Raw genomic sequence first — 24,920 nt, 5'->3', positions numbered from 1 at the left:
GAACTGATGAAGAGAACTTACAATTTAATAATGGCAGCTTTTAATAACTCTGTTCTTTACCAGGTTCTTTTTTGGGTTTTGAAAATGTACACATAAGAAATATGGAATACTGTGCTACTCTTGATGGATTTGCTGTAGTGTTTAATGATGGCAGAGTTGGTTTTATTACACCAATGTCAAGTGGATTCACAGCAGAGGTAAGATTTCTTAGCAGTTCAGTAGTTTGATTAGCTTTTCCAAGATATAGCAAATTATTTGGTCTTATGTAGTAATATTTGAGTTATGTCTGTGAAATTGTGAAAATATATATAGCCTCGTTTACTAGAAAATAGGGTTAATTTACAGAAATATTCTAAATAAAATGAGATTCATTTTTTGCAGTAAAATATTAATGTAAGATTACCCCTATAAAGAAAGAGTGAAGTAGACAAATAATATTTCTAGAATATCAGCTTGTTTCATAATCTCATACTGGCATTATTATATTCTGCTAATAAATTTCAGCTATACCATTTTGTTTCTTGTTAATTTATTTACTTAAAATACGTTGTTCCCTTGTGCATCATTTATGCATTCTTTCTTTAATATTTAGCACTATATAAAACAAATATTTCAAAATGCAGCCAAGGACTCAGGGAAGGGGTGGGGGAGTGGCAGCAATCATTAGAGAAAGTCTTTGCCCGAGGGAGGCCACTGTTCCTCAGATAGCCAGATGTGAGTCCCTCCTTGTGAAGTGGGGTCGGGGGATTCAGATGGGCCTACTGATTGCGTACCTGGCTCCCTGCCACGTAACAGCGGTCCTGCCTGAGCTGCTCGACATTATAGCTGGGGTGGCGGTGGAAACCCCCAGACTTATTGTTATGGGGGATTTTAACCTGCCATCCGCTGGTGAGATGTCGGAGATGGCTCGGGAGTTCATGGCTTCCATGACGGCCATGGACCTGACCCAGGTAGTTCAAGGCCCCACCCACTTAGGGAATCACACTCTGGACTTGATTTTTGTCTCTGATCAGTGGCTGAATGATCTAAGAATAGGGGATATAGACATCAAGCCCTTGTCATGGTCTGATCATTCTCTCCTTCACATGGACTTTCAAGTCACTTCCACCCACCGCAGGGAGACGGAACCAACCAAATGGTTCCGTCCCAGGCGCCTGATGGACCCCGAAAGGTTCCTGATGGAGCTTGGGCCATTTCCTGAGACTCTGGCTCACAACTCGACTGAGGACCTGGTGGTCGCCTGGGACAGGGCGGCTACTGGGGCCTTGGACCGCGTTGTGCCTTTGCGGCCTCTGACCCGATGCCGATCTCGTCTAGCTCCTTGGTTTTCCGAGAGAGATGAAGCGTCGGAAAAGACGCCTGGAGAGCAATTGGAGGACAAGCCGATCTGAATCTGACCGAACACAGGTGAGATCTTATATTAAGACCTACCTAGTGGCGATAAGAGCGGCGAAGTCTAGCTACTTCTCCGCTCTTATTGCATCTGCAGAGAACCGCCCAGCTGCGCTGTTTAGGGTGACCCGCTCCCTACTTCAGGTGGGGGTACGGGAAGATCCTTTAAAGGGTCGAGCTGAGGATTTTGTACAATTCCTGCATGATAAAGTCGCTCAGATTCGGGAAGGCCTGGACTCCGATTGGGTAGATCCAGGGGAGGAGACGGGGGCAGGTCTTGAGAGCGTTATCTGGGAAGAGTTTGACTCTGTGGCTCCTGAGGACGTGGACAGGATTCTGGGCAAGCTTAACACTGCCACATGTTTATTGGACCCGTGTCCCTCCTGGTTGGTACTGGCCTCCCAGGAGGTTACACGAGGCTGGCTCCAGGGGATTATAAATGCTTCTCTGAGTGAGGGTGTCTTTCCCGCTGCCTTGAAAGAGGTGGTTGTGAAGCCCCTCCTCAAGAAGCCTTCCCTGGACCCGGCTATATTATCAAATTATCGTCCAGTCTCCAATCTTCGCTTTGTTGCGAAGGTTGTTGAGAGTGTGGTGGCACGACAACTACCCCGATACCTGGAGTTGTCTATTTGGATCCATTCCAGTCGGGCTTCAGGTCACAATACAGCACGGAAACGGCATTGGTCACATTGGTGGATGATCTCTGGAGGGCTCGGGACAGAGGTTGCTCCTCTATTCTGGTCCTATTAGATCTCTCAGCGGCTTTTGATACCATCGACCATGGTATCTTACTGCACCGGCTGGAGGGGTTAGGAATAGGGGGCACCGTGCTTCGGTGGTTCTCCTCCTTCCTCTCTGACCGTTCGCAGTTTGTGTTGGCAGGGGGGCAGAGGTCGACTTCGAGGCACCTTATTTGTGGGGTGCCGCAAGGGTCAGTCCTCTCACCCCTTCTGTTCAACATTTATGTAAAACCGCTAGGCGAGATCATCCGTGGTTTTGGGGTGAGTGTTCATCAGTATGCTGATGACACACAGCTATACATCTCCACCCCAGACCACCCCAATGATGCCCTTGCTGTGATGTCCCGTTGCCTGGAGGCCGTGCGTATCTGGATGGGGAGAAACAAGCTCAGACTCAACCCCTCCAAGACCGAGTGGCTGTGGCTTCCGGCGTCCCGGTATAGTCAGCTAGTACCATCACTGACAATAGGGGATGAGATCTTGCTCCCCACAGAGAGGGCCCGCAACTTGAGTGTCCTCCTGGATTCACGGTTATCTTTAGAAGATCATTTGACGGCCGTGGCCAGGGGTGCCTTTTATCAGGTTCGCCTGATCCGTCAGTTGCGTCCCTTTCTGGATCGGGACGCCTTGCGCACGGTCACTCATGCCCTAGTTACCTCCCATATGGACTACTGTAATGCTCTCTACATGGGGTTCCCCTTGAAAAGCACCCGGAGGCTCCAACTGGTCCAGAACGTAGCCGCGCGGGTGATTATGGGCGCAGCTCATTACGCCCATGTAACACCTCTCCTACGCGAGCTGCACTGGCTCCTTGTGGTCTTCCGGGTGCGATTCAAGGTGTTAGTTATCACCTTTAAAGCGCTCCATGGCTTAGGACCTGGGTACCTACGAGACCGTCTTTTGCCACCAATAGCCTCCCACCGACCAGTTCGTTCTCACAGGGAGGGACTACTCAGGGTACCGTCAGTCAAATTATGTCGACTGGCGACTCCCAGGGGGAGGGCCTTCTCTGTGGGGGCTCCAACCCTTTGGAATGAACTGCCCCCGGAGATACGGAATATCCCTGATCTCCGTGCTTTCCGCCGTGCCCTCAAGACCCTGATATTCCAACAGGCGGGGCTAAACATACGAACATGTGAATGATTTTTTAAATGTTATCTGATTCTGGGTTTTATTTAATTGACCAAACTAAGTAATAATTTTAATTAGCAATTTTATGATGTTTGTGTGTCTATATTTTTCTTGACTGTACACCGCCTTGAGTCCTACGGGAGAAAGGTGGTATAGAAATATAATAAATAAATAAAATAAATGATACTGTACTCAATTTAAAACTTGTTATCAGTTTAAAAAGGGCATATAGGTCATGCCTCATTTTAAGATGTAACACAATGTGCTGAAAGCTAAACAGATAATTTGGATAAAATACTCTTGCAGCAACTCCATGGTGTTTGGGCACAGGAAGTTTTCGATGGGACTTGTGTGGCTGTAAACAACAAGTACAGATTAATGGCATTTGGCTGTGCAAAGTAAGTTGAATATCTTAACTCAGAACTGGAATATTTTTTTTTAAATTATCTGAGGGTAAAATTGTTACTGTGCTAAAGTTACTGAATTCCTAATTATACCATTCTTTAGGACATTATCTTAGCTTTTAAATACAAATCCAAAGTTTATCATATCATGTCTTTTAAATGAAGTTATTATGTAATTTAATTACTTAGGTAATTATTTAATAGGATTTGGTGGAAGTACATGTTTTTAAAATCTGTTTTTAAATTCTTGGCGGAAAGGTTATATCATTGTGTTTACAGTTTGTACATCAATAGTTGTTGCTATAATGGTCAATGTTCACCAGTTGCCAAATCTTTTATGTTCATTGAGCAATATTGGATATTAAGGCCTGTACTGTATAAGTATGGTTTTAGAAAAAAGTCTCAAACCAGTAAGTGTATTTTTGCTATTGTTATATTAAAAAAATAGGCTTAAAGTGAACTTATTGTTGCTTTTTTAATTTGATTTATATGCCGCCCTTCTCCGGAGACTCAGGGCGGCTTACAATGCTTTAAGCAATAGCCTTCATTCTTTTGTATATTTTATACAAAGTCAGCTTATTGCCCCCACAAACTGGGTCCTCATTTCACCTACCTTAGAAAGGATGGAAGGCTGAGTCAACCTTGAGCCTTGGAGAGATTCGAACCAGCAGAAATTGCAGGCAGCTGTGTTAATAACAGGGTGCACTAAACCCTTGTACTATCAAGGCATTAAGTATCCTTGTTGCCCTTTCTTAAACTTCTTCAAGTTTTCTGAATTCTTCTTTAAGACTTGGACAGAGTATTCAAGGTGGAATACCTTGAGGCCTTGAGTTTGACACCCCTGATCTAGTAGATCCCAACAGATTCAGTTGGATGCAGGATGTTTATGTAGCACCCACCAGCAGTTATTTCAAAAAGTCATCTTAAATCTAGAATTGGTTTAAGAAGGCCTGCAGATGCTACATTCATACCCATCACCTTTTGTCCCTTGACAGTCCTAATATGATTGTAACATCTGCTTCCCTCTGACACTAATGAGGTATAGGAAGTCCTTACCTTACAAGAGTTCATTTAATGACCATTCAAAGTTACAACGGCACTGAAAAAAGTGACTTATGATCCTTTTTTACAGTTATGACCTTCCCAGCATTCCCGTGATCATGTGATCAAAATTCAGATGCTTGGCAACTGGTCTATATGACTTGCTGTGTCCCAAAGTCATGTGATCACCTTTTGCAATCTTCTGACAAGCAAAGTCAATGGGGAAGCCGGATTCACTTAACAACAGGGTTACTATCTTATCAACTGCAGTGATTCACTTAACAAGTGAGGCAAGAAAGTTCATAAAATGAGACAAAATTCATTTAGCCAATGTCTCATGTAACAACAGAAATTTTGGGCTCAATTGTGGTCGTACATCGAGAACTACCTGTATTTGAATTAATTATATGAAGTGGACTTATTGTTTACATTCCCATTTTCATCTTAATTTTAAAATTCTTGTCACAGAATTGTTTGTCTTTTTTGCTTTTCTAGTGGTTCTGTGCAAGTGTATACAATAGATCACTCCACAGGGGCCATGCAGCTATCTCACAAACTGGAACTAACACCCAAGCAATATCCTGGTAAGCCCAATTATATTAACATTCAGGTTGGATTGTTTACCATCTTTTGGGTGATATCCCTCCCTGATTAATTTATAACAAGTAAACAGTTTAGCATACAGTGGCCATACAAAAGGCTGACCTACCTATCCAATCATCTGGGTCTATGCACATTCAATTATGCATATCCCGTACAATTCTATAGCAGAGAATATATGTCTGACAAAAATTATAAAGTATCATTATTATTACCCATCATACGGTACAGGCTGGCCAGGTTGTGCTCATAGCTGTACCAGCTCCGTAAAGACAGTTATTTCTTTCTTTTAAGGAGGAGTCAACAGTTAACAGTAACAGAGCTAGCAGATGTGAGCTGAAAAGAAATCTAAAAAAATTCTAGAGATTGGGAAAGAGCTATGTTTGCCATAATATATATTTTTTAAAATCTAGTGGTCGTAATGGTTTTGCAACCCAGGACGTTCTACTAGTTACCCAACATGAATGCATTGTTTGCTTAGTCACACAAAGAGAAACCGAGTGGTTAGTTACCAGTAAAAAAGGTTCCCTTTGCACCAACATTTATACATCTAACACATAGTTTAGAAAGCTATAAATCTTGCTTTGCATTTCCGGGTATTGTGCTCTGACTACAGGCTTGTTAGAGAAATAGAGAAATTGCCTGGAAACAGTTATAAGGTTCACTACGCTATTCCAATATTTTTTACTAGCTTGGAAAGAATTGTGGCAGGGCTCCAAAGATCTATGACAACTGAGCTAAGAGCTCTGGTAAAGTTTTTCATATCCTTAAGCAAGAATAATTTATACAGAGGAAAGAGGGAGGGTAGAATGTAGATATGCATTTTCTGTTCATCCTGATGACTTCTTACTCTGTTTTCGTGCATTTGTATGTGTATCATGAGGAGGATAAAACTCTGCATTGTTTAATAAAATTAAATTGCATCCTGTTAGGATTAGTATTTTGGAGTATATTACCTATCCCATAGAGCCAATATACTACACCTTCACCTTGCAGCTAAATTTTTCATCCTAAAGAATAGCAATTGTAGAAGTGAATTGAATCCCTTGTGTAGCATTTTGAATTTCCAGAAGAAAAGTGGGAGTTAAATATATTAAACACTATTCAACTACTACCCATCTTTAAAATAGTTAAAAATGTTAAAAATAGGTTTTTAAAATCTGCTGACAATTTTTGTATTTCAATAGATATTTGGAACAAAACAGGAGCTGTTAAACTTATCAGATGGTCTCCAGATAATTGTGTTGTTATGGTGACCTGGGAGTGTGGAGGCCTGTCTTTATGGAGTGTATTTGGGGCCCAGCTTATTTGTACTCTAGGAGGTGACTTTATGTAAGTAACTTTTGCTTCATATTAGGAAATTAATATGTAAACTTTGTATTTGCTACGCAAAGCTTTTAAAACTATTTTTCTTTGCTTAATTATTTAATATCTCATACTGTATATATTATCAACTGAATTAGTAAAAAGGAAAATGCTGAAAAGCAAAACGCTCATTTTTTTTATGCACAATGTCAGCACTTCAACCTGCATTTACTCTAGTGCTGACATAAGAAGGAGAAGCGAAGGCATCTGGAAAGGGACGGCTGACTTTTCACCTACTTATTTTCCCTGCAGCTTTTTTATCTGCAGCTACAAAATCAGTTCTCCCTTCAGTCTCTGCTGTATAAAATATGGATCTATGTTTTTATGTGCTATGTATACTGTACCTTCTAAATTCAGAACTATTTTTAATAGCTACAGAAGAGCTTCCTTTTTTCCTCTGTTTATTAGACTTGACGAAGTTGATTAAACTGATCTGATGTGATACTTTTAAATTAGTAGAAAAGTACAAATGATATTAAAGATCCCTAGAATAGGGTTGGGCAAATAGAAATATTTGCCCAAATATCTCATACCTATTTTTCTTGGCTATTTAGGTTTAATATATCAAGGATGAAAAGGTGAGACTTGGAAATAGGGAATTAAAAATGCCCCCCATTAGTATGTATGTAGTGAATTGAAACACAAAGTCTCTTTAATATCCAATATTTAAATGCAATATTTTGTTTATGCTATTCATTTTAGTCATCGAACTGATGGTACTAAAAAGGACCCTCTGAAGATCAGCTCTATGGTGAGCATCATTTATTATTACTTTATTAGTTTCTTTTTCTTTCTCATGTACGTACACACAATTAAATTTTATTCTAATACTTTACCAATAAATTAACTTAGACTTATCCACTCTACTTAAGCCTCTTTCTGCATTAATATTACAATCCAGATATTTTCAGGTTAGATTTAATTTACTTAATTTACACAAAGAAAAATATTGAGGTTCATAAGCAAATTATATTCCCTGCCAGGGACAGATCTTAGAAAACCGCAGTATGTTCCTTCTGTCAGAATAACAAGACCATTCAGTTCTTAGGAACTGGAATATGTCTTGGATAACAGTTCTAGCAAATACTACTATTTCACAGAACAAGGCTGACCTTTGGATAGAGATTTTGTCTGTGGTTTTTCTTAGCACACATGGCTGTAAAAGGTATATAAAATTGTGAAAATATCTGTAAATGGTGGGAAAGGGATTTAAAGGAGGAGAACTGTGCTTTTCATCAAACTTATTGGTGTCAACTTTATATTAGGCATTCTTTGAGTAGAAAAATTCTAGACAGTATTTCTCTATTCCAATCTCTTAGTTGGTTTAAATGATATACTCTTATTTTTTATTTTTCTTCTTAGAGTTGGGGATCTGAAGGTTATCATCTATGGGTAATCGATGCAAATAACTCTGGGAATTCAGTGACTGAGAGCAAAAACAAAGGGCAACATTTTGGTATTTTGCAATTTCAGTTCATCAAAAGTGCACTCGCAGTTAATCCTTGCATAGTAAGTATTCAAGTTTGATGATTTGTAGTGCTAGGTTACTTCTATTATATTTTTGGTTAAAGCATTGCCTAATTTGAATTATATTTAAAAAATATTTTTTAAAGAAAATGTAAATAAACAGTATATAACAATGCTGTTGTGTAAACTTTATTTGAAACTTGAACGTGCCACCATTCTTAAATAATCTTTTCCCAATTTTATTTGTTTTTTTCTTATTTTCTTAGAAACTTTATTTATGTTACTACTGTTCACTGTCTGAAGTATTTGTTTCTTTGTTTATTCACAGAGCAGCCAGGAGCAGGTCCTCCTTCAGGGAGAAGATCGCTTATACTTGAACTGTGGAGATGTAGTGCAAGCTCAGACTCCTAGAAGTTCCTCAGCACATGCTGAACATAAGACTGTCAGAGAAAGAGGCCAATTTTCATATGAGAGCTTAGATTCTCAGGGTTTAAGCACTTTATTAGGGCACAGGCATTGGCATGTTGTACAGGTAACTTCCTCTCTTGGCACTTGACTGCTTCCCTTTTCACAACTTATTTTTTTAATGCCTGTCAGCTTCTGCTGTGAAAGAAGACCAGATTAAAAACTAGTGACTTCCCAAGACTACATCTTAAAATGCTTTGACTCTCTCATATAAGAAACCTATTCTTAGTTCTATAATCTCTATTGTCTAGTAGGATCAAAATATCTTTACTGTTAAAACTTCCTAACTGAATTTTTTTATTTATGTTCCTGATAGACTACACATAGAAGCCAATAAATACACGTATGTCAATAAATATATAAAATATACATGCAAATAAAGAATGCTGAATATCTACTATATTACCCAGAGATGATCTACTGAAAATGAGAATAAATATTTGCAGATGTAATCATGTAATATTTTATTTATTGACTTTGATGAAATGTGGTAATTATAATAAATTTTCATAATGCTTTTTTTCCCTTCTTTTAAAGATTCACAATATATATTTAGAGATCAACTGGCCCATAAGGGTAAGTTGCTTTAAAACACGAATACTTTACAATTTTGATTGTATTGAGAGAGAAATTTCTTTTTATAGAAATGAATTGGATGGGGCAGCTTATATTAGAAATCATTATTAATGAAATAGGGCAAATAGTATAATTCTTCTGTTAATAAGGATCTGACATGTTGCATTTGTTTTCTTCATAAACAGTTTTCAGCCATTGATAAGATGGGGCAGAATGTAGCTGTAGTTGGCAAATTTGGCTTTGCACATTGCTCTCTGCTTTCCAAAAAATGGAAACTGTTTGGCAACATTACCCAGGTGAGTGGCTGATTATAAATGAATTAATGGACAAAGAAACATTATGTCTAAAAATGTTACCAATTTATAGAATGTCATTGAGATTTATAGACTGTTTGCTAATCTGTTGTGTGTAATGTATGTAATGTAATGTATGTAATATACGTATGTATTAAATAATAGACATTTACATTAAGGCTCATAGAAATACTTTCTTGTGTCAGTGCTCAGCGATGGATATGACATTTTGTATTTTAGGAGAAAGGAGGAAAGCATCTTATAAAATTATATTATTCCAGTAATTAAAGGATTTCTTATAACTTCGCTAAGAAATAGAACTGTTGGCTAATAGCTATTCTGGCAGAATTTATTTTGGAGAAGAGGAAAGCCATATAGTTTCTGTTGTTTATTAATTTTGTGAATGGAGGAGGTGGATTATAATAAAGGTGGGGGAGAAGGCAGGCCATGGATATCTTTATCCCCAAAACAGCTTAACTGGATTCTTTCTTCTGCCAAAGGCAGCTACAACAAGTAACTCTGTAGGAAGGATCCTGGAAGTTTTCTGTTTTTTACATTGTATATTAGCTGGTTGGGAGATTTGTTATTTTGAAATATGGGTTCTAAATAATGTAATAAATAAAATAAACTGAGGGAGTCAGGAAGGAAAAAAAAAGCCAACACCATTCTAGACTGCATAAACAGAGGGATAGAATCAAGATCACGTGAAGTGTTAATACCACTTTATAATGCCTTGGTAAGGCCACACTTCGAATACTGCATCCAATTTTGGTCACCACAAAGTAAAAAAGATGTTGAAATTCTAGAAAGAGTGCAGAGAGAAGCAACAAAGATGATTAGGGGACTTGAGGATAAAACATATAAAGAACGGTTGCTGGAACTGGATATGTCTAGTCTTATGAAAAGAAGGACTAGGGGTGACATGATAGTAATGTTCCAATATCTCAGGGGTTGCCAAAAGAAGAGGGAGTCAAACTATTCTCCAAAGCACCTGAGGGTAGAACAAGAATCAATGCAATGAATGGAAGCTAATCAAGGGGAGAAGCAACTTAGAACTAAGGAGAAATTTTCTGACAATTAGAACAATTAATCAGTAGAACAACTTGCCTCCAGAAGTTGTGAATGCTCCAACACTGGAAGTTTTTAAGAAGAGATTAGATAACCATTTGTCTGAAGTGGTGTAAGGTTTCCTGCCTAAGCAGGGGGTTGGACTAGAAGACCTCCAAAGTCGCTTCCAACTCTGTTATTCTATATTCTATAAAATTTCTTCTGCTTCTACTTTCATGCTCAGATTTTTAAAACTTAAAACCTCAACTTGAAGGAATATTGGTGGTAGTAGTGGGAGAAGTGATAGATCCAATTTGTGCACGTGTCACTTAGGTAAAATTAACTCCATCATTCAGCCAGAAACACTTCAAGGAAATTCTTTCTGGAGATTTAACAATAGCATTGCTTTCAATAGCAAGGGAGGTATGCAGAATATTTAAAATATGAAAACAGCTTGTTTTGAGTTCTAAACAGCTGTTTTCAATAGCAAATGGGCCTTTTTCAGTGCCATTCAGACTTTACCAAAAAAAAAAAAAATCCAGCAAGTTCAGAACAGCATTTCCTGTAGGATCAGATCAGTCCTCTCAAGCTTGACACAGCTCTTTCAAGTTCAAAATGACATTTCTGGCTCAATTTTTTTTCTAGTGGGATAGCATGTTTCTTTCTGCTATCTTCTCAAGATCAATCCCTAATGATTATATAGTGATGTCAAAGCTCTTACCTACAGTTCTTATAAATTGTATAAATATAACATTTAGGACTGACTTCTAGAATACTTGGGCCCAAGGAAGAGTTAATAAAATTAATATTCTAATGTTTATCCATAAATGTTATTACCAAAATTATTAACATCTTTTTATTATATAATTGTATTAGCCTTGATTATATTAGCCTTGATGGATAAGCTGTTGGGGTAAGTGGATTTTTAAAAAGTTGAATAATTCTAGCTTTTCACTTAATTTTAGGAACAAAGTATGACTGTTACTGGAGGCTTAGCATGGTGGAATGACTTCATTGTCATTGCATGTTACAACTTAAGTGACCGCCAGGAAGAGGTAAGGCAGACTTTGAATATAAAAGACTGAAATTCTCCTGTTGGTGCACTTTTATGGCAACATTAAATAGAAATCTGCCTGTTATATTAGTTACATTAGAAACTTTATTGCCTGCATAGCAATAACAATTACAAATAACAACAATAACCATTTGTTATTTTCATTTTTCTTTCTGTTCTCAGAAAGTATCAGGATTAAAATTAATATTCCTCAAAATTCTGATTTATGTAAATCAGGTTTTTTAATTGCAGCTGATATTACCTTATTGAGATAAGGAATGCCCAGTGATATTTTTCAAACAAAACCAAAAGGAGAAAGTAGACTCTTTCTAAAACTCCAAGGACATTTTATGGCAGGCTATATTGGGATATACTTGGAATAAGAGAAATCAACCAATTTTTTGTTTGTTTGTTTTCTTGTTTGTTTCAAGTTTTTTATTTTATTTTATATACACCGATGCGTGAACAGTGTGACACCTGAGTGTTATACATTTTAATTCAGATAAAACTAGTAATATTAATCATAGTTGTTACATTCATCCAGTTTATGTATTTCTAATAATAGTACACATATTAAGTTAGTCTTTCATTATTAAATTATTCCATGTTTCAATATATTGTTCTAATGCTAATTACCATATTATTTAAACATACATAATACCGCCATTCAATTTCTAAACTTCCCTCTTGTTATTGCTTTCATTTTATTATGTAAAAATGTGTATACTAATATTCCCCCTTTCTCTTATTTCTGTCTCTATTCTAACTTTTAATCATATCACTCATATCAAAAGACGTTTTCTTTTTATCCAACATCTCTCGCCCACTTTGGTGCTTTGAATCCTGCTCATTTTTAACTTACCTCTCATATTTCACTCTTTGCATCTATTTGTATTAAGGATCAATCATTATTTTATTTCAGTGTTTTAATACACAGTTCTAATACCAATCACAATATTATTTAAACATACATAGGAAAAGGATAGTGAATGAAGTGTATTTAGTATCACAACAGAGATGAAAAATCCATTCCATGAAAAATCATCTACCGGTAGTTAGGGTGTGGATCAGCCAGTTCTCATGAAAGGACGAGGCTTGAAAATTAGTTTAAATTCTCCTTATAAGTTTGTGATCAAAAGTATTCATTATTCTTTCAGCTAAGAGTATATTTACGAACAGCCAATCTGGACAATGCATTTGCTCATATCACCAAAGTGCAGGCAGAAACTTTATTGCTCAGCGTCTTTCGGGACATCATAATTTTGTTCAGAGCAGACTGTTCTATTTGCCTTTATAGTATTAAAAGAAAATCTGATGGGTGAGTATACTTCAAATATGTTATTGCATAATTCATTTTACTTTACTTTTGTTTTAAAGTATGGGTGAGGGAGAAAGGAAGCCTTTGGTGAAAATCTCTTGAATCAGATTTGAGTGGTGTCCTTTTTGCTCTTGTTCATTCTGATGTGTGTAAATACTAACACAGAGTTCAGTATTACAGGCATTAAGTCATGTTTAGCTCAGCAGGTACTTTGTGTTAGGGAACTCGACAAAGCTAACCTTGAAAATGAAAAATATTTTCCTTAATCAATAGCATTAGAAAATTGCCAAAGGAATATATAGCTAATAATTCAATATACAGTATAGCCAATTGTAATCTGACTTACTTTTCAATACTGTTTGCTTTATTTGGTTACTTGGAATATTTGCAATATCTTTGTCTCGTCAGGATTGTTGTATTATCTGAAAATTATTATCATACTGATAGACAAAGATGTTAGAATACCTCACAGATGTTTATTTGGGGCTAATAGGAGACTGACCACTGGACTTTTCTTTGTCTTTCAGCCCTAATCCCACTACAAGTATTCAGGTTCTGCAAGAGGTTTCTATGTCACGTTATATTCCTCATCCGTTTCTTGTTGTGTCTGTTACTTTAACATCAGTAAGAACAGAGACAGGTATCAGCTTGAAAATGCCACAGCAGGTATCTACAGGGTTTTTTAAAATTATTTTAAAGCTAGAGAAAGCAGATTTTCCACTTGAAAACAGTATATATAAGACAACACCGTCCCTCATTAAATCTCCCCAATTGTTGGGGCAAGATATATGAAAGGACGTGGTTGATAAATTGATAAATCATGGTGTTTTAGGTTAAAGACGAGAAAAATGCATGTGTTTGAACTAACATTGATTATCCTAATGTGCATAATATCTTTATGAAGGAATGATTTGGATAAGCTGCTGTTTTTGCAGCTTCCTTAGGCTTTTTGTTTTTTAAAGCTGATGTTACTAAGAAATTGCTGTTGTTTTGAATGATAGTTTACTTGAAAAACATTTGTGAGGATTCAGTATGGCTCTAAGATGTTCAGCATCAAAAATAAATTACTGTGAGGGATAGGGGATATAATGTTATCACTCTGCTGAATGACAGTCAGCTTTACTTTTCGAAGAAGGCAGTTGGGTCAACTTTTTGTTTATGACCAGTGTGGATTGAATGATATTGAATAGCATGCTTTTATAAACACAGTGCTGATAATGATGTGTTTGAATTTTCAGAAAAACAAATTCAGCAAAATTGAAAAGGAATAATAAATGTTTGTTTTTCTTTAAGGCCTGTGAAGCAGAGAGCATTATGTTAAATTTAGCAGGACAGTTAATCATGGTACAGAGAGATCGATCAGGTCCTCAGATACGAGAAAAAGAAAGTAGTCCCAACCAAAGGAAACTTGTGAGTTAACTTATGGAAAAATTTCAATGAAAGGAATGCACATTGTGAATTAATCTGAATGTGTAATACTTTGTTGATCTTACAATTAAAGCAAGCGTTCTTTATTAATAAATGACTGTAACTTTTCTGAATTCTTGTAACATTGCTTTTCAAATAGCACTTGCTTACCCAACACTGTATGATAGTGACTAATGTAGAAGGCTGTTTTCAACCACAACTAACAATGTGAACTGTAGCAATATCTTAATAAACATAGCAGAGACGGGAGGCAAAAATAAGAGATTTAATATCAGTAGCAAATATACGCAGTACTGTAACTTTAGATTATTTTTAAAGGAACCTTTCCTTCATTTCTGTACTTCGGTAACCCATTTATGTTAATACAGAGTGAAGAAAAATAGATAAGCTGTATTGTTGATTATTTAAAAAATGAGAAAAATACTTTGTAGTAACAGGATAATATGAAGAAAATTATAGAGATTAGGGAGAGTTACATTAATTTAGTAAACTAACATGATCGTGCTTATATTAAGGAAGAATGAGATGTCAGCAGAATTAATGTTGGTGTATTGCCATTTAAACTTGATGAACAACTTGTATAAAGGGAGAAAAGAAAATAGCCTAATTAGTATTATTCCTATGTTCTCAGCTGCCATTCTGTGCTCCTGTTGTACTTGCCCAGTCTGTAGAAAATGTTTGGACAACGTGCCGTTCTAACAGACAGAAACGGCACTTATTGGAGGCTCTGTGGCTCAGCTGCGGGGGATCAGGTATGAAGGTCTGGCTTCCTTTGTTTCCCAGGGACCATCGCAAACCACATTCCTTTCTTTCAAGACGGATCATGCTGCCTTTCCACATTAACATCTACCCCTTGGCTGTTTTGTTTGAAGATGCCTTGGTTCTTGGTGCTGTCAATGACACTGTGCTTTATGACTGTTTATATACTCACAGCAGTGCTGTTGAACATTTAGAGGTCCTCTTCCCCTTCTGTATTGTTGAGAGAACATCTCAGATCTACCTCCATCACATTTTACGCCAGCTTTTGGTGAGGAACCTAGGTGAACAAGCCTTGCTTTTGGCTCACTCTTGTGCCGCATTACCATATTTTCCTCATGTACTAGAACTGATGCTCCATGAAGTGCTGGAAGAAGAAGCTACCTCGCGGGATCCCATTCCCGATCCTCTCCTTCCCACTGTGGCTAAATTTATTACAGAGTTCCCCCTCTTCCTACAGACTGTTGTTCATTGTGCTAGAAAAACAGAATATGCCCTGTGGAATTATCTCTTTGCTGCTGTTGGAAATCCAAAAGACTTGTTTGAAGAGTGTTTAATGGCCCAGGATTTGGACACAGCCGCATCTTACCTTATTATTCTGCAGGTAATTATATTCACTCATTTTATTCGGAAAAGTGATATGGTGTGCTAAGCACACAACCCAAAGAATACAAGCATCTTATTTTGATAGAGTTTTGTCTCTTACAAGTATATCTTTATTAAATAAGGATGGAAATAAAAAAATAAGAGAGAGATGCTAATTATCTTTGGGAATGAAATTGTCTACTATACAGTCATATGTGTAAGTATAGAGGAGCTGATTGATATAATAGATGCCTCTAGGTCATTTCCAGTTAGCAGTCCTATCATAGTCATGGACAGTAAAATCATGGGCCATGATTATTGGACTCAGAGAATTAAATCAAAAGGTGTGAAGTTTGATGCACGCTTTTATCTGCAGCCTTTTCTGTTTGCTTATTGATGTGCTAAATAAAAAGAATCAGTGTCTTCTGTGTAAAAAGTGTTTTATATTGGTTCCAGAATATGGAAGTTCCAGCAGTTAGTAGGCAGCATGCAACTCTGCTATTCAATACAGCTTTGGAGAAAGGAAAGTGGGATCTTTGTCGGCACATGATCAGATTTCTGAAAGCCATTGGCTCTGGTGAATCGGAGACCCCTCCTGCTACACCAACAACTCAGGTTTGAAAGGCACACAATTGCTCTATCATAAATGTCTTGGACACTAAACCAGATGTAATTTGGGGGAGGAAATGTTCAAGTCATTTGTGGAATTTGCTAACTGTCCAGTTATCATATCAGATATTTTCCTCAATAAATGGATTTTAATCATACACTAAACCATAGTCCTTTTTATTAATGAATGACTGTATGTGAACATGATTATCTGATGGTTAAGGGTAACTAGAACTTGCAACCCGTATTTGGCATCTTAAGCAAAGGGTCTGCCTAGCTTTGCTTGTGTATAATGTCATAAGACTTGTTTATGTGTTATTCTGGAAACAGAAGTATGGTAAAAGTATTATAAATCAAAACGACTCATCAGTCCGTATCGTACTACTGCTTTTGCCATTTCAAACGTGTTGCTTTCAAATTCCTTGAAGTTGGGTAGTTGGATATTTTGATCAAGGGAATAGGAGAAAAGAGTCATATTTTCAGAACTATAGCATAACATTCTCAGTCTTAGCAGAACCACTATTTGCTTTTAGTCATACTTTGATGTCTGCAATCTGCAAGATGTCCAAGCCAGGCCTATGCTGTTTTGGTAGCAGATGGCAAGATGTCTGAACAGAGGCATTCTTCTCTTAAGCTAAGGGTTTTTGATCCTAAAAGTTTTAGACCTTTTTTGAAAAATAACCAAATGTAGCATTAAGCCTGTCTGAAGCAGTAGTCACTTTAATGTCATAATATAGCAAGAAAGCAAAAAAATAAAACAAAAGAAAAAATACCTATTATCTAAAAAAATTTGAAGTCATTATAAGTAAATGTTTAAAAATAAATATTAATATTTAATAGTAAATATTAAAATATTTAATATTTTAATATTTGTATTGTCTGTATTTTATCTTGGCTGTTCACCGCCCTGAGTCCTTCGGGAGTAGGGCGGTATAGAAATTTGATTAATAAATAAATAAATAAATAAATGGATATTTTTTCAGGGAGCATCTGTTTGATGGAGGATTACTTGAATAACTCGTTATTGTGAAATTCATTAGAAATATTTCTTTCACCATAAAACCTACTCTCAGCATTTCTGGTTTTCAGCCAGTCTGCTCTTTGCTTTAAATTTAATTTAATCAGTTTAGACACTGTCCAACTCTAATGAAGTCTCCAACCTATCTATTCTTATCCCTTTCTTCCTTCCATGTAGGAACCTACTTCAAGTGGTGGCTTTGAGTTCTTCAGACATCGCAGTATTAGTTTGTCTCAATCTGGAGAGACACTGCCAGCTGGCAAATTTAACTTGCAAAAAACTCTGAGCATGCCATCTGGCCCATCTGGCAAAAGGTAATCAAGCAGAAGAGAATATATGTCTCTTGCTATATATTTCATTGCATCAACCCTACATATATTAAATTACAGAGATTATTACTACAATACTGATTCTGTTTGATGATGAAATTTCACAGTACTCCAACTTGATTCCTAGAAAATTAGGCCAAATCCATAAATAAAATGGAAGTTTGTCTTTGGTGTTAACCTTCTTATTTTCCCACCTTTGTAGATTGAATAAGGAAAGTGATTGTGCTGAGAACATGTACATTGACATGATGCTGTGGAGACATGCTCGCCGTCTTCTGGAAGAAATCAGGCTTAAGGACCTTGGTTGTTTTGCTGCACAGCTGGGCTTTGAGTTGATAGGCTGGTTGTGCAAAGAGCGCAACAGAGCTGCCCGTGTGGAGGATTTTGTGTCTGCCTTGAAGACATTACACAATGATTTTCTTTGGCCATTTCCCATTATTCCAGTGTGCTCTATAAATTCACCTTTGAAGAACGGAAAATGTAGAACAGGTATCTTATCCTCCCTCTCGTTTAATTTACCAGAATTTAAATGTAGCTTTAGAGTAAATGGAGTCTTACAGTGCTGTTACCTTTCATTTTGTGTTTTCAGATCAGATGATTATTTTCATATTTGTACCAAATCCATTGTTGGTGCTACCATAGAGGCAAATTTAGCAGACATTTTGAATTCAAGTGATGTTGCACTTTAGCGCGTTACAATTAAACATGTTTAATTCAGTCTTTGAAATTAAACTGTATTTAAACAAAGAATAAAAACATATAGCAAGAAATTGTTGGAATTGATACTCTCTACCAGATGAATGTTACAGTTAAAGTGTTCATAGGAAAGAAAATAAATCAATTTGGTTTCATTGTGTGCAGGTTCCACTATATGTGGCATTATTAATCTATACTGAAGGTAATGGTAGGCATCCTGAAGCAGTAGGAGTTGGTTACAAGTCCTTGAAATGAATTAAGCTTGAAATCTTAAATAACATGTTTAAGGCTGGAACAACACCTCATTCACATGCTCTCATTTCCAGTAATAGGCGAACAACTCTTAAAATCACAGTCTGCTGACAGCTTTTTAAACATGGAAATAGACTCTGGCATCCCAGGTGTACCCAGGAATCATAGCTGGTTTGGTGCCATCAGCTCCTCACAAAGAGAGATGGATACAGCATCTTCCCATGGCCCTCAAATGCAGGAAGCATTCCTCTCACCTTTGTTAAGTAAAGTGGGTGAGTTCTTTATTCTGATATTTGGCTTTCTTTTAGGTGGTTCTGGGTATTTTATCTGAAAATAAAAATATACTTTTCATATATAACAACTGCCATTTGCTTCTTCATCTTTCTTGGGAATAATGCAGAAGGTAAAGGATTAAATAGCAGAGGAAAAACAAACCAATAATATATGTATAAATTCATATTTAGAATGAATTCAAAATAGGAATTCTGTTGGCAGCAGCAATCTAGAACTTCATCAGAAGATAGCATACCTGTATGTATAGTGACCATGCCAGTCTCTTCTGGAATAAGCAGTGTTCACAAAGTGCAGAAAAAGAATAATAAATATTAAATTGGAAAAAAAAGTTTATTTATATTCCACCTTTATTATTTTTATAAATAATTCAAGGTGGTGAACATATCTAATCCTCCTCCTATTTTCCCCACAACAACCCTCTGAGATTGGTTGAGCTAAGAGTGAGTGACTGGTCCAAAGTCACCCAGCTGGTTTTCAGACCTAAAGAGGGACTAGAACTCACTAGCCTGTTGCCCTAACCACTAGAACAAACTCTCTTGTTCAAATCAACATCATTCAGTGTCTGTCCTTACAAACTATCACTAAACTACTTAACTTGCTGTTCTTAAGGATATCATTAAGCACAACCTCCTGAAAGTCCTCTTACTCTCAACAAGTTTACTCTTTGTATATTTGCTTTGCTATTAGATTCACGTTCATTCTCTCTGCACATAGTCCTTCCTTAAAAGAGGTACTTGGAATCGACAACACCACCACTAAGCAAACACAAAATATACACAAAGTGGTCATAAAATACATGTGTGTGACTGTACTGACTTAATGTGGCAGTTGTAGTTGCAATTATTAAGCAAATCCTGTGTAGTCATTGTGACATCATATGATTGCCATTTGTGACCACCTGCTGGCTTCTCCCTTGACTTTTGTTGGAAGCCAGCAGTGAAGGTCACACATGGTGATGATCTGACTGAGGGACACACAGCCATTGTAATTGCAAGCCGATTGCCAAGTGCCTGAATCTTGGTCCTCTGACCAAGAGATTCTTATCCTACCTCTTGTTTTACAGCATACACTTCTTCTTTTTTTAAATTTTTTTATTATAGTTCAAAAAAAAATCAAAAACAAATGTACAGCATACACTTCATAAATATCCCATAATATAGTCATACCTATAGTAATTCTCATTGTTCTGACCTAGGCTTCCTTAAAAAGCAGGAAGCAGAGTCTTGGTCCTGGCAAAACCTCTTTTATTTGCAAGACTGTGAATTACTTTCATTCACAGTCAGCAAGTCTTGTCCAAACAGTTTTTCAAAGGAATATTTATCACACTATCTCACTTGGCAAGCTGCTACGTAACTTATTTCCAAGTGTAGTGTAAGGCAAAACTTGGCACAGAGTCTCTTAGAGTCACGAACAGAACTTCCCACTCTTGAAACAACTGAACAAACAAATTGTTTCCTGCAAAAGCCCCCTCCCCATTCACTCCTCTTGTTTCCTATGGGAGGGGCCAATCATCTCCAAGGTGTGGCTTTACTCCCAAGTTGACCCTGCTTTCTTAGTTGTTCTTGTCTTCTAGCAGCTCTGCGCATGCTCACACTGGGAACTCCAGCTGTTCCTCTGCCTCACTGCTGTCTAGCTCCCTCTCTGCCTTCAACGCAGAGCCCTTGTCCAAGCTTTCCCCAGCCTCCAGGACTGGCCCATGTTTCTCCCCAACCTCCTCACTGTCCGACTCTGCTGCCAGCTCTGCTGGCTGCCGGTGGGCCGTTGGGGAGATTCATGCTTTAGTACACAACTGTTTTAACTTTTTTTCATTAAACAACCATTCCTTGCAGCAGAAAACATGCCATCCTCAGCCTTTCTTCTAGTATTTTAAATTTTAAATTTTGTTTCCCCATTTTTTTTTTTTAATTTGATTTATATGCCGCCCTTCTCCGGAGACTCAGGGCGGCTTACAATGTGCTAAGCAATAGCCTTCATCCTTTTGTATATTTATACAAAGTCAGCTTATTACCCCCACAACTGGGTCCTCAATTTATCTACCTTAGAAAGGATGGAAGGCTGAGTCAACCTTGAGCCTGGCGAGATTCGAACCTGCAGTAATTGCAGGCAGCTGGTCTTAATAACAGGGTGCTTTAGACCACTGTACTACCAAGGCTCTCTTTCCCCTTCTTTAGTAAAGTCACTTATTTGCTGCTATTTTGGCTACTTATGTATAATTTGTTATTACTCATTCAGTTTTCCCAGAGAAACACAATTAACTTGTTTTGATACATTATTTTTTTTAGATACACTTTCATGCATCACATAGACTAGTGTTCACTGCAGATGTAGTGCTTGATAATATGACATCATCTACATACAAAAATACATGCAGGTTTCATACTTTTCATATTCCACAAGCATCCTTATATATTTATCCATAAAAAAATATGAAACAGCCAAGTACTCTACTGATGAGATGCAGGTTTTTTTGCACATTTTAAATAAATCACAGAGACATTGAAACATCTATATTTGTTTTGCTGTATTTGACAGGTGATGAGGGGAGCATTGGCTCTGCCACGGATCTGACAGAAACAAGCTCTATTGTGGATGGTGACTGGACTATGGTGGATGAAAATTATTCCACCTTAAGTCTGACACAATCTGAATTGGAACATATCTCTTTGGAGCTAGCCAGCAAAGGCCCGCACAAATCACAAGTTCAGCTGCGGTAAATGTGATGGGAGTTTGTATTGTCATTGGGATTCCTTTGAGTTGTTCTTAGCAGATGGGGACCAAGAATAATATCCTGTGGGGAAAAGGGAATGTTTCTGTGCCTTAGAAAGTGGCTTTGGGTCTTTTTGTAGGTATTTGCTTCATATTTTCATGGAAGCAGGATGCCTGGACTGGTGCATGATCATAGGCCTCATCCTTCGAGAATCTTCCATCATCAATCAAGTGTTTAGTCTGGCACAGTCTTCAGAGGTTGATGGGGAAATGTTGCAGAACATTAAGACAGGACTGCAGGCAGTAGAAAGATGGGCTTCTACAGACTGGTGAGTTGCATAAACCTCCTTTCACTATACATATGATTTAAGCTGCTTTTCTAAGAAACAGCAGTAAACAAAGAAATAATTTTGTTTAACTTATTCAAAATTTAACAGATAGGAAAACATAATTTTAATGCTTAACCTTTTTGAGGACAGTATTCTATATGTTGAAATATTGCATATAATACCTGGTAGAATTTGTGGAATTATTTTTTAACTGACTGACTGTTCCTATCAATACACTTGACAAGAGTTCTTACTTCAACATTTGAAGATGTGTAATATGAACAGAGAAGTATGTATCCAATGATATGCACAGTATCTTGAAATAGCATATTTCTCATAGTAAAGCAGCACATTGCAGTACCAAACTTTGGCCTAATTTGAAAAAGCTAGGAAGTCCAGGATTGTAGATTAGATGGGAAGAAAAACAAGAACCATCTCCACCAGATAAAAGCATTGAAAAACCGCTTGCTGGTCGACATAAAAAAATTTAAGTATATCCATGTGATTCACTAAACCAAGCTGAAACCAAGCTGAATTTTAGCGAAAATTTGAGCATCATATATATTTTCATTGTGCAAAGGGCATCCACCTGTTGGGTTGGCTTACTACACCAAGTTAATAACCAGAGAAGGATAGTTACCGAATTTGCAGTCTTAATGTTTGAGCTAATTGTTTATTTTCTTATCTTATATTGTTTAGTCCTGGCTATAAGCCATTTTTAACCATTATCAAGCCACAACTGCAGAAACTGAGTGAGGTATCGGAGGAACAGGTGCAACAGGAATCCTTTCAGCCTACAAATCTATCAAGAGTGGCTGAACAAACCAGTCCAAGGGCAGAGGAGAACCGGATTTCAACTAACCACAGTGTTAGTCCTCAAAGTGACACTGGTCCTAATACTTCAATTCGACCTGATGAGGACATGATTGGATTGGAAAAGGAAGACCATCCCCTTCAGGAAGGCAGTTATGATTGTACTGTCTCCTGACAGCATCAAATATGATAATTGTTTTAGTAAAGCTTCATAATGATGGCATTGAAGCTTTTGGAAGAAAGTACAGTAATCATTTTTGTTTTCAAAACATACATTTAGTTTTGATTTTTTTCTGTTTTTAATGAATACTTTTTTTTTTACATGAGTAGAGAATTTCCTTGAATTTGTGAATGCTTTCCCAGTAATTTCCTCAGTTCTTTTGTTTATCTGATTGTATGAAAAGCAGCAATATTCACCTGTATTCCAAGATTTATTTGAAGCTCTTGTAAAGTTTTCTCTATTTTTACTTAATCATGCAGAACACCTACTCTGTATCAGTGTATATGATCTTTATTGCATTTTTTTTGAAATGAAAGAAAAAAAAATCTTGGAGACAATTCTAAGATTTATCCATCCGCACCATCCCCAACCCAATTTTTGAACCAAAACTTGAACGAGTTGACAATGAAGCTTGCTGGGATGAAATTTTGATGCATTCCGTGTAGTTTAATTGCCTAAAGGAAATGATGGCCTGATTAAGCTAAATTCTGTTTTATAAATTATGCAGGTATCACAAATTTGACATCAACAAATATTATATATTAAAAATTGTAAAATACCTTGTATCTTTTGTGAATACTCTTGTATATTTTCAAGTTTACTGATTATGCTTTTGGTCTTCGCTCCACAGTGTAGGGTAGCTTTATCTATCTTGCATGTTTGTACTTTTAACTCCAGGAAAACTAAAAGTAAAATTTCACTTCTATCAGAATGCAACTGACTTTCATCTGGCATTATTTGCAGCTTCGTTTTGTCATTTAGTCTGTTCAGATCCATTCTGAGCAAAAAGATTTTAAATGAATTACTGAATCCTTATTTATTTCAATTGTAAAGATGCTTTCCTCAAGATTATTTTTGTGTAAATAAAACCAATTTATATATTACTGCTATTAAGACTTTGTAATGGCAATGTACAGTGTATATATTTAAGCCACCATCTTGCTAATATTTTATAATGCATATACTTGTAACTAAAAAATGTTTATTTTAACTTTCATACAACAATATTATGAAAAACTGGCTGCAGCAGAATCTCATGTTTGCTTGAGGTACTTATTTTTTCAATCTGCTGACTCCAGATTGGTATTATAAATACTGGTGTGTAATATTAAATACCTGTAACAGTATTAAAATTTAAATATTGTATGGCTTGTACTGTGCAATTGGGAAAAATGCAACACTACTACTTTTTCTACAGAAACCTAACACTTATTTTTATAATATGGGTGTAATTAATACATACATGGACCAAAATCATTTATCTTTTAGGTAGTATGAGAATCGGCATCAGCCACAGTCATTGTTCATGAAATTCTCTGCAAATTCTGAATGAGTATATTACGAACAGTGAAAAATATTGCTTCCTATCCTTAGCAAATTGAAGGTGAGTCTCAGTCTTCAACTCCCAGAATTCTCAGCAATGGTTATATTGGCCATGGAATTCTGAGAGTTGAAGTCCATATAACTGGAATTTGCTAATGTTGGGAAACCTGGTCAAGAGGGTCAGCAAAAAAATATTGGTTATGACTTTATATATTTGCTTAGAAAGGCATGGTCATGTCTTTTTATTGATAAATGTAATTAGACAGTTTTTATTGCTGTTGTGTAACCTTTACCGTTGGTAAGACTATAAGTAGTGGTACATGTGCAATAACTTTTAAATAAAATATAAAGGGGTGGAAATGACCTAATTTTTCCATATTTCTGACATTGTATTTTGTCTACCATCACGGGTGCAAAAATTGTCACTTTTCTTACAACAGAAAAAAGAGGTACTACTATTCTATACTGTAGTCTTGGACATATTAATATTATTACTACCACAGCATTAAGCACTACACTGCTGTGGTTCCAGCCTAAGCAGCTTTTTTTTTCCTAATAGCATTCATCACATGCCTTATCTCCAGTGCTCTTAATTCTGTTACTCTCAATAAGCCCTTTTCACACCTCTACAATGGGGGCATCGTCCTTCTTTGGAAGTTAAGCAGGTTC

The 24,920-nt window shown here is 36.8% G+C and overlaps 1 protein-coding gene across 1 annotated transcript in view; it reads left to right on the top strand.

Moving 5' to 3' along the window:
- The window catches only part of RIC1 (RIC1 homolog, RAB6A GEF complex partner 1), a 52,319-nt gene extending 27,690 nt beyond the window's left edge, over positions 1–24,629 (top strand). The window contains exons 6-26 of the mRNA XM_070938607.1: positions 64–197; positions 3,570–3,661; positions 5,204–5,292; positions 6,496–6,640; positions 7,376–7,424; positions 8,036–8,182; positions 8,469–8,672; positions 9,143–9,181; positions 9,367–9,477; positions 11,487–11,576; positions 12,733–12,893; positions 13,421–13,559; positions 14,187–14,303; positions 14,953–15,681; positions 16,119–16,277; positions 17,467–17,603; positions 17,821–18,107; positions 18,641–18,838; positions 21,393–21,570; positions 21,707–21,895; positions 22,595–24,629. Coding sequence (XP_070794708.1) covers positions 64–197; positions 3,570–3,661; positions 5,204–5,292; positions 6,496–6,640; positions 7,376–7,424; positions 8,036–8,182; positions 8,469–8,672; positions 9,143–9,181; positions 9,367–9,477; positions 11,487–11,576; positions 12,733–12,893; positions 13,421–13,559; positions 14,187–14,303; positions 14,953–15,681; positions 16,119–16,277; positions 17,467–17,603; positions 17,821–18,107; positions 18,641–18,838; positions 21,393–21,570; positions 21,707–21,895; positions 22,595–22,883 — 3,683 coding nt within the window. The 3' untranslated portion in view covers positions 22,884–24,629. The remainder of the gene's footprint in view (positions 1–63; positions 198–3,569; positions 3,662–5,203; positions 5,293–6,495; positions 6,641–7,375; positions 7,425–8,035; positions 8,183–8,468; positions 8,673–9,142; positions 9,182–9,366; positions 9,478–11,486; positions 11,577–12,732; positions 12,894–13,420; positions 13,560–14,186; positions 14,304–14,952; positions 15,682–16,118; positions 16,278–17,466; positions 17,604–17,820; positions 18,108–18,640; positions 18,839–21,392; positions 21,571–21,706; positions 21,896–22,594) is intronic.
- The last annotated feature ends 291 nt before the right edge of the window (positions 24,630–24,920 follow it).

The sequence above is a fragment of the Pituophis catenifer genome, unplaced genomic scaffold (genome assembly GCF_029215685.1).
Source record: "Pituophis catenifer annectens isolate HBS135680 unplaced genomic scaffold, rPitCat1.0.hap2 SCAF_2, whole genome shotgun sequence".
NCBI lineage: Eukaryota > Metazoa > Chordata > Lepidosauria > Squamata > Colubridae > Pituophis > Pituophis catenifer.
Note: the sequence above shows the minus strand (reverse complement) of the source record. Positions and strands in the feature narration are given on the sequence as shown.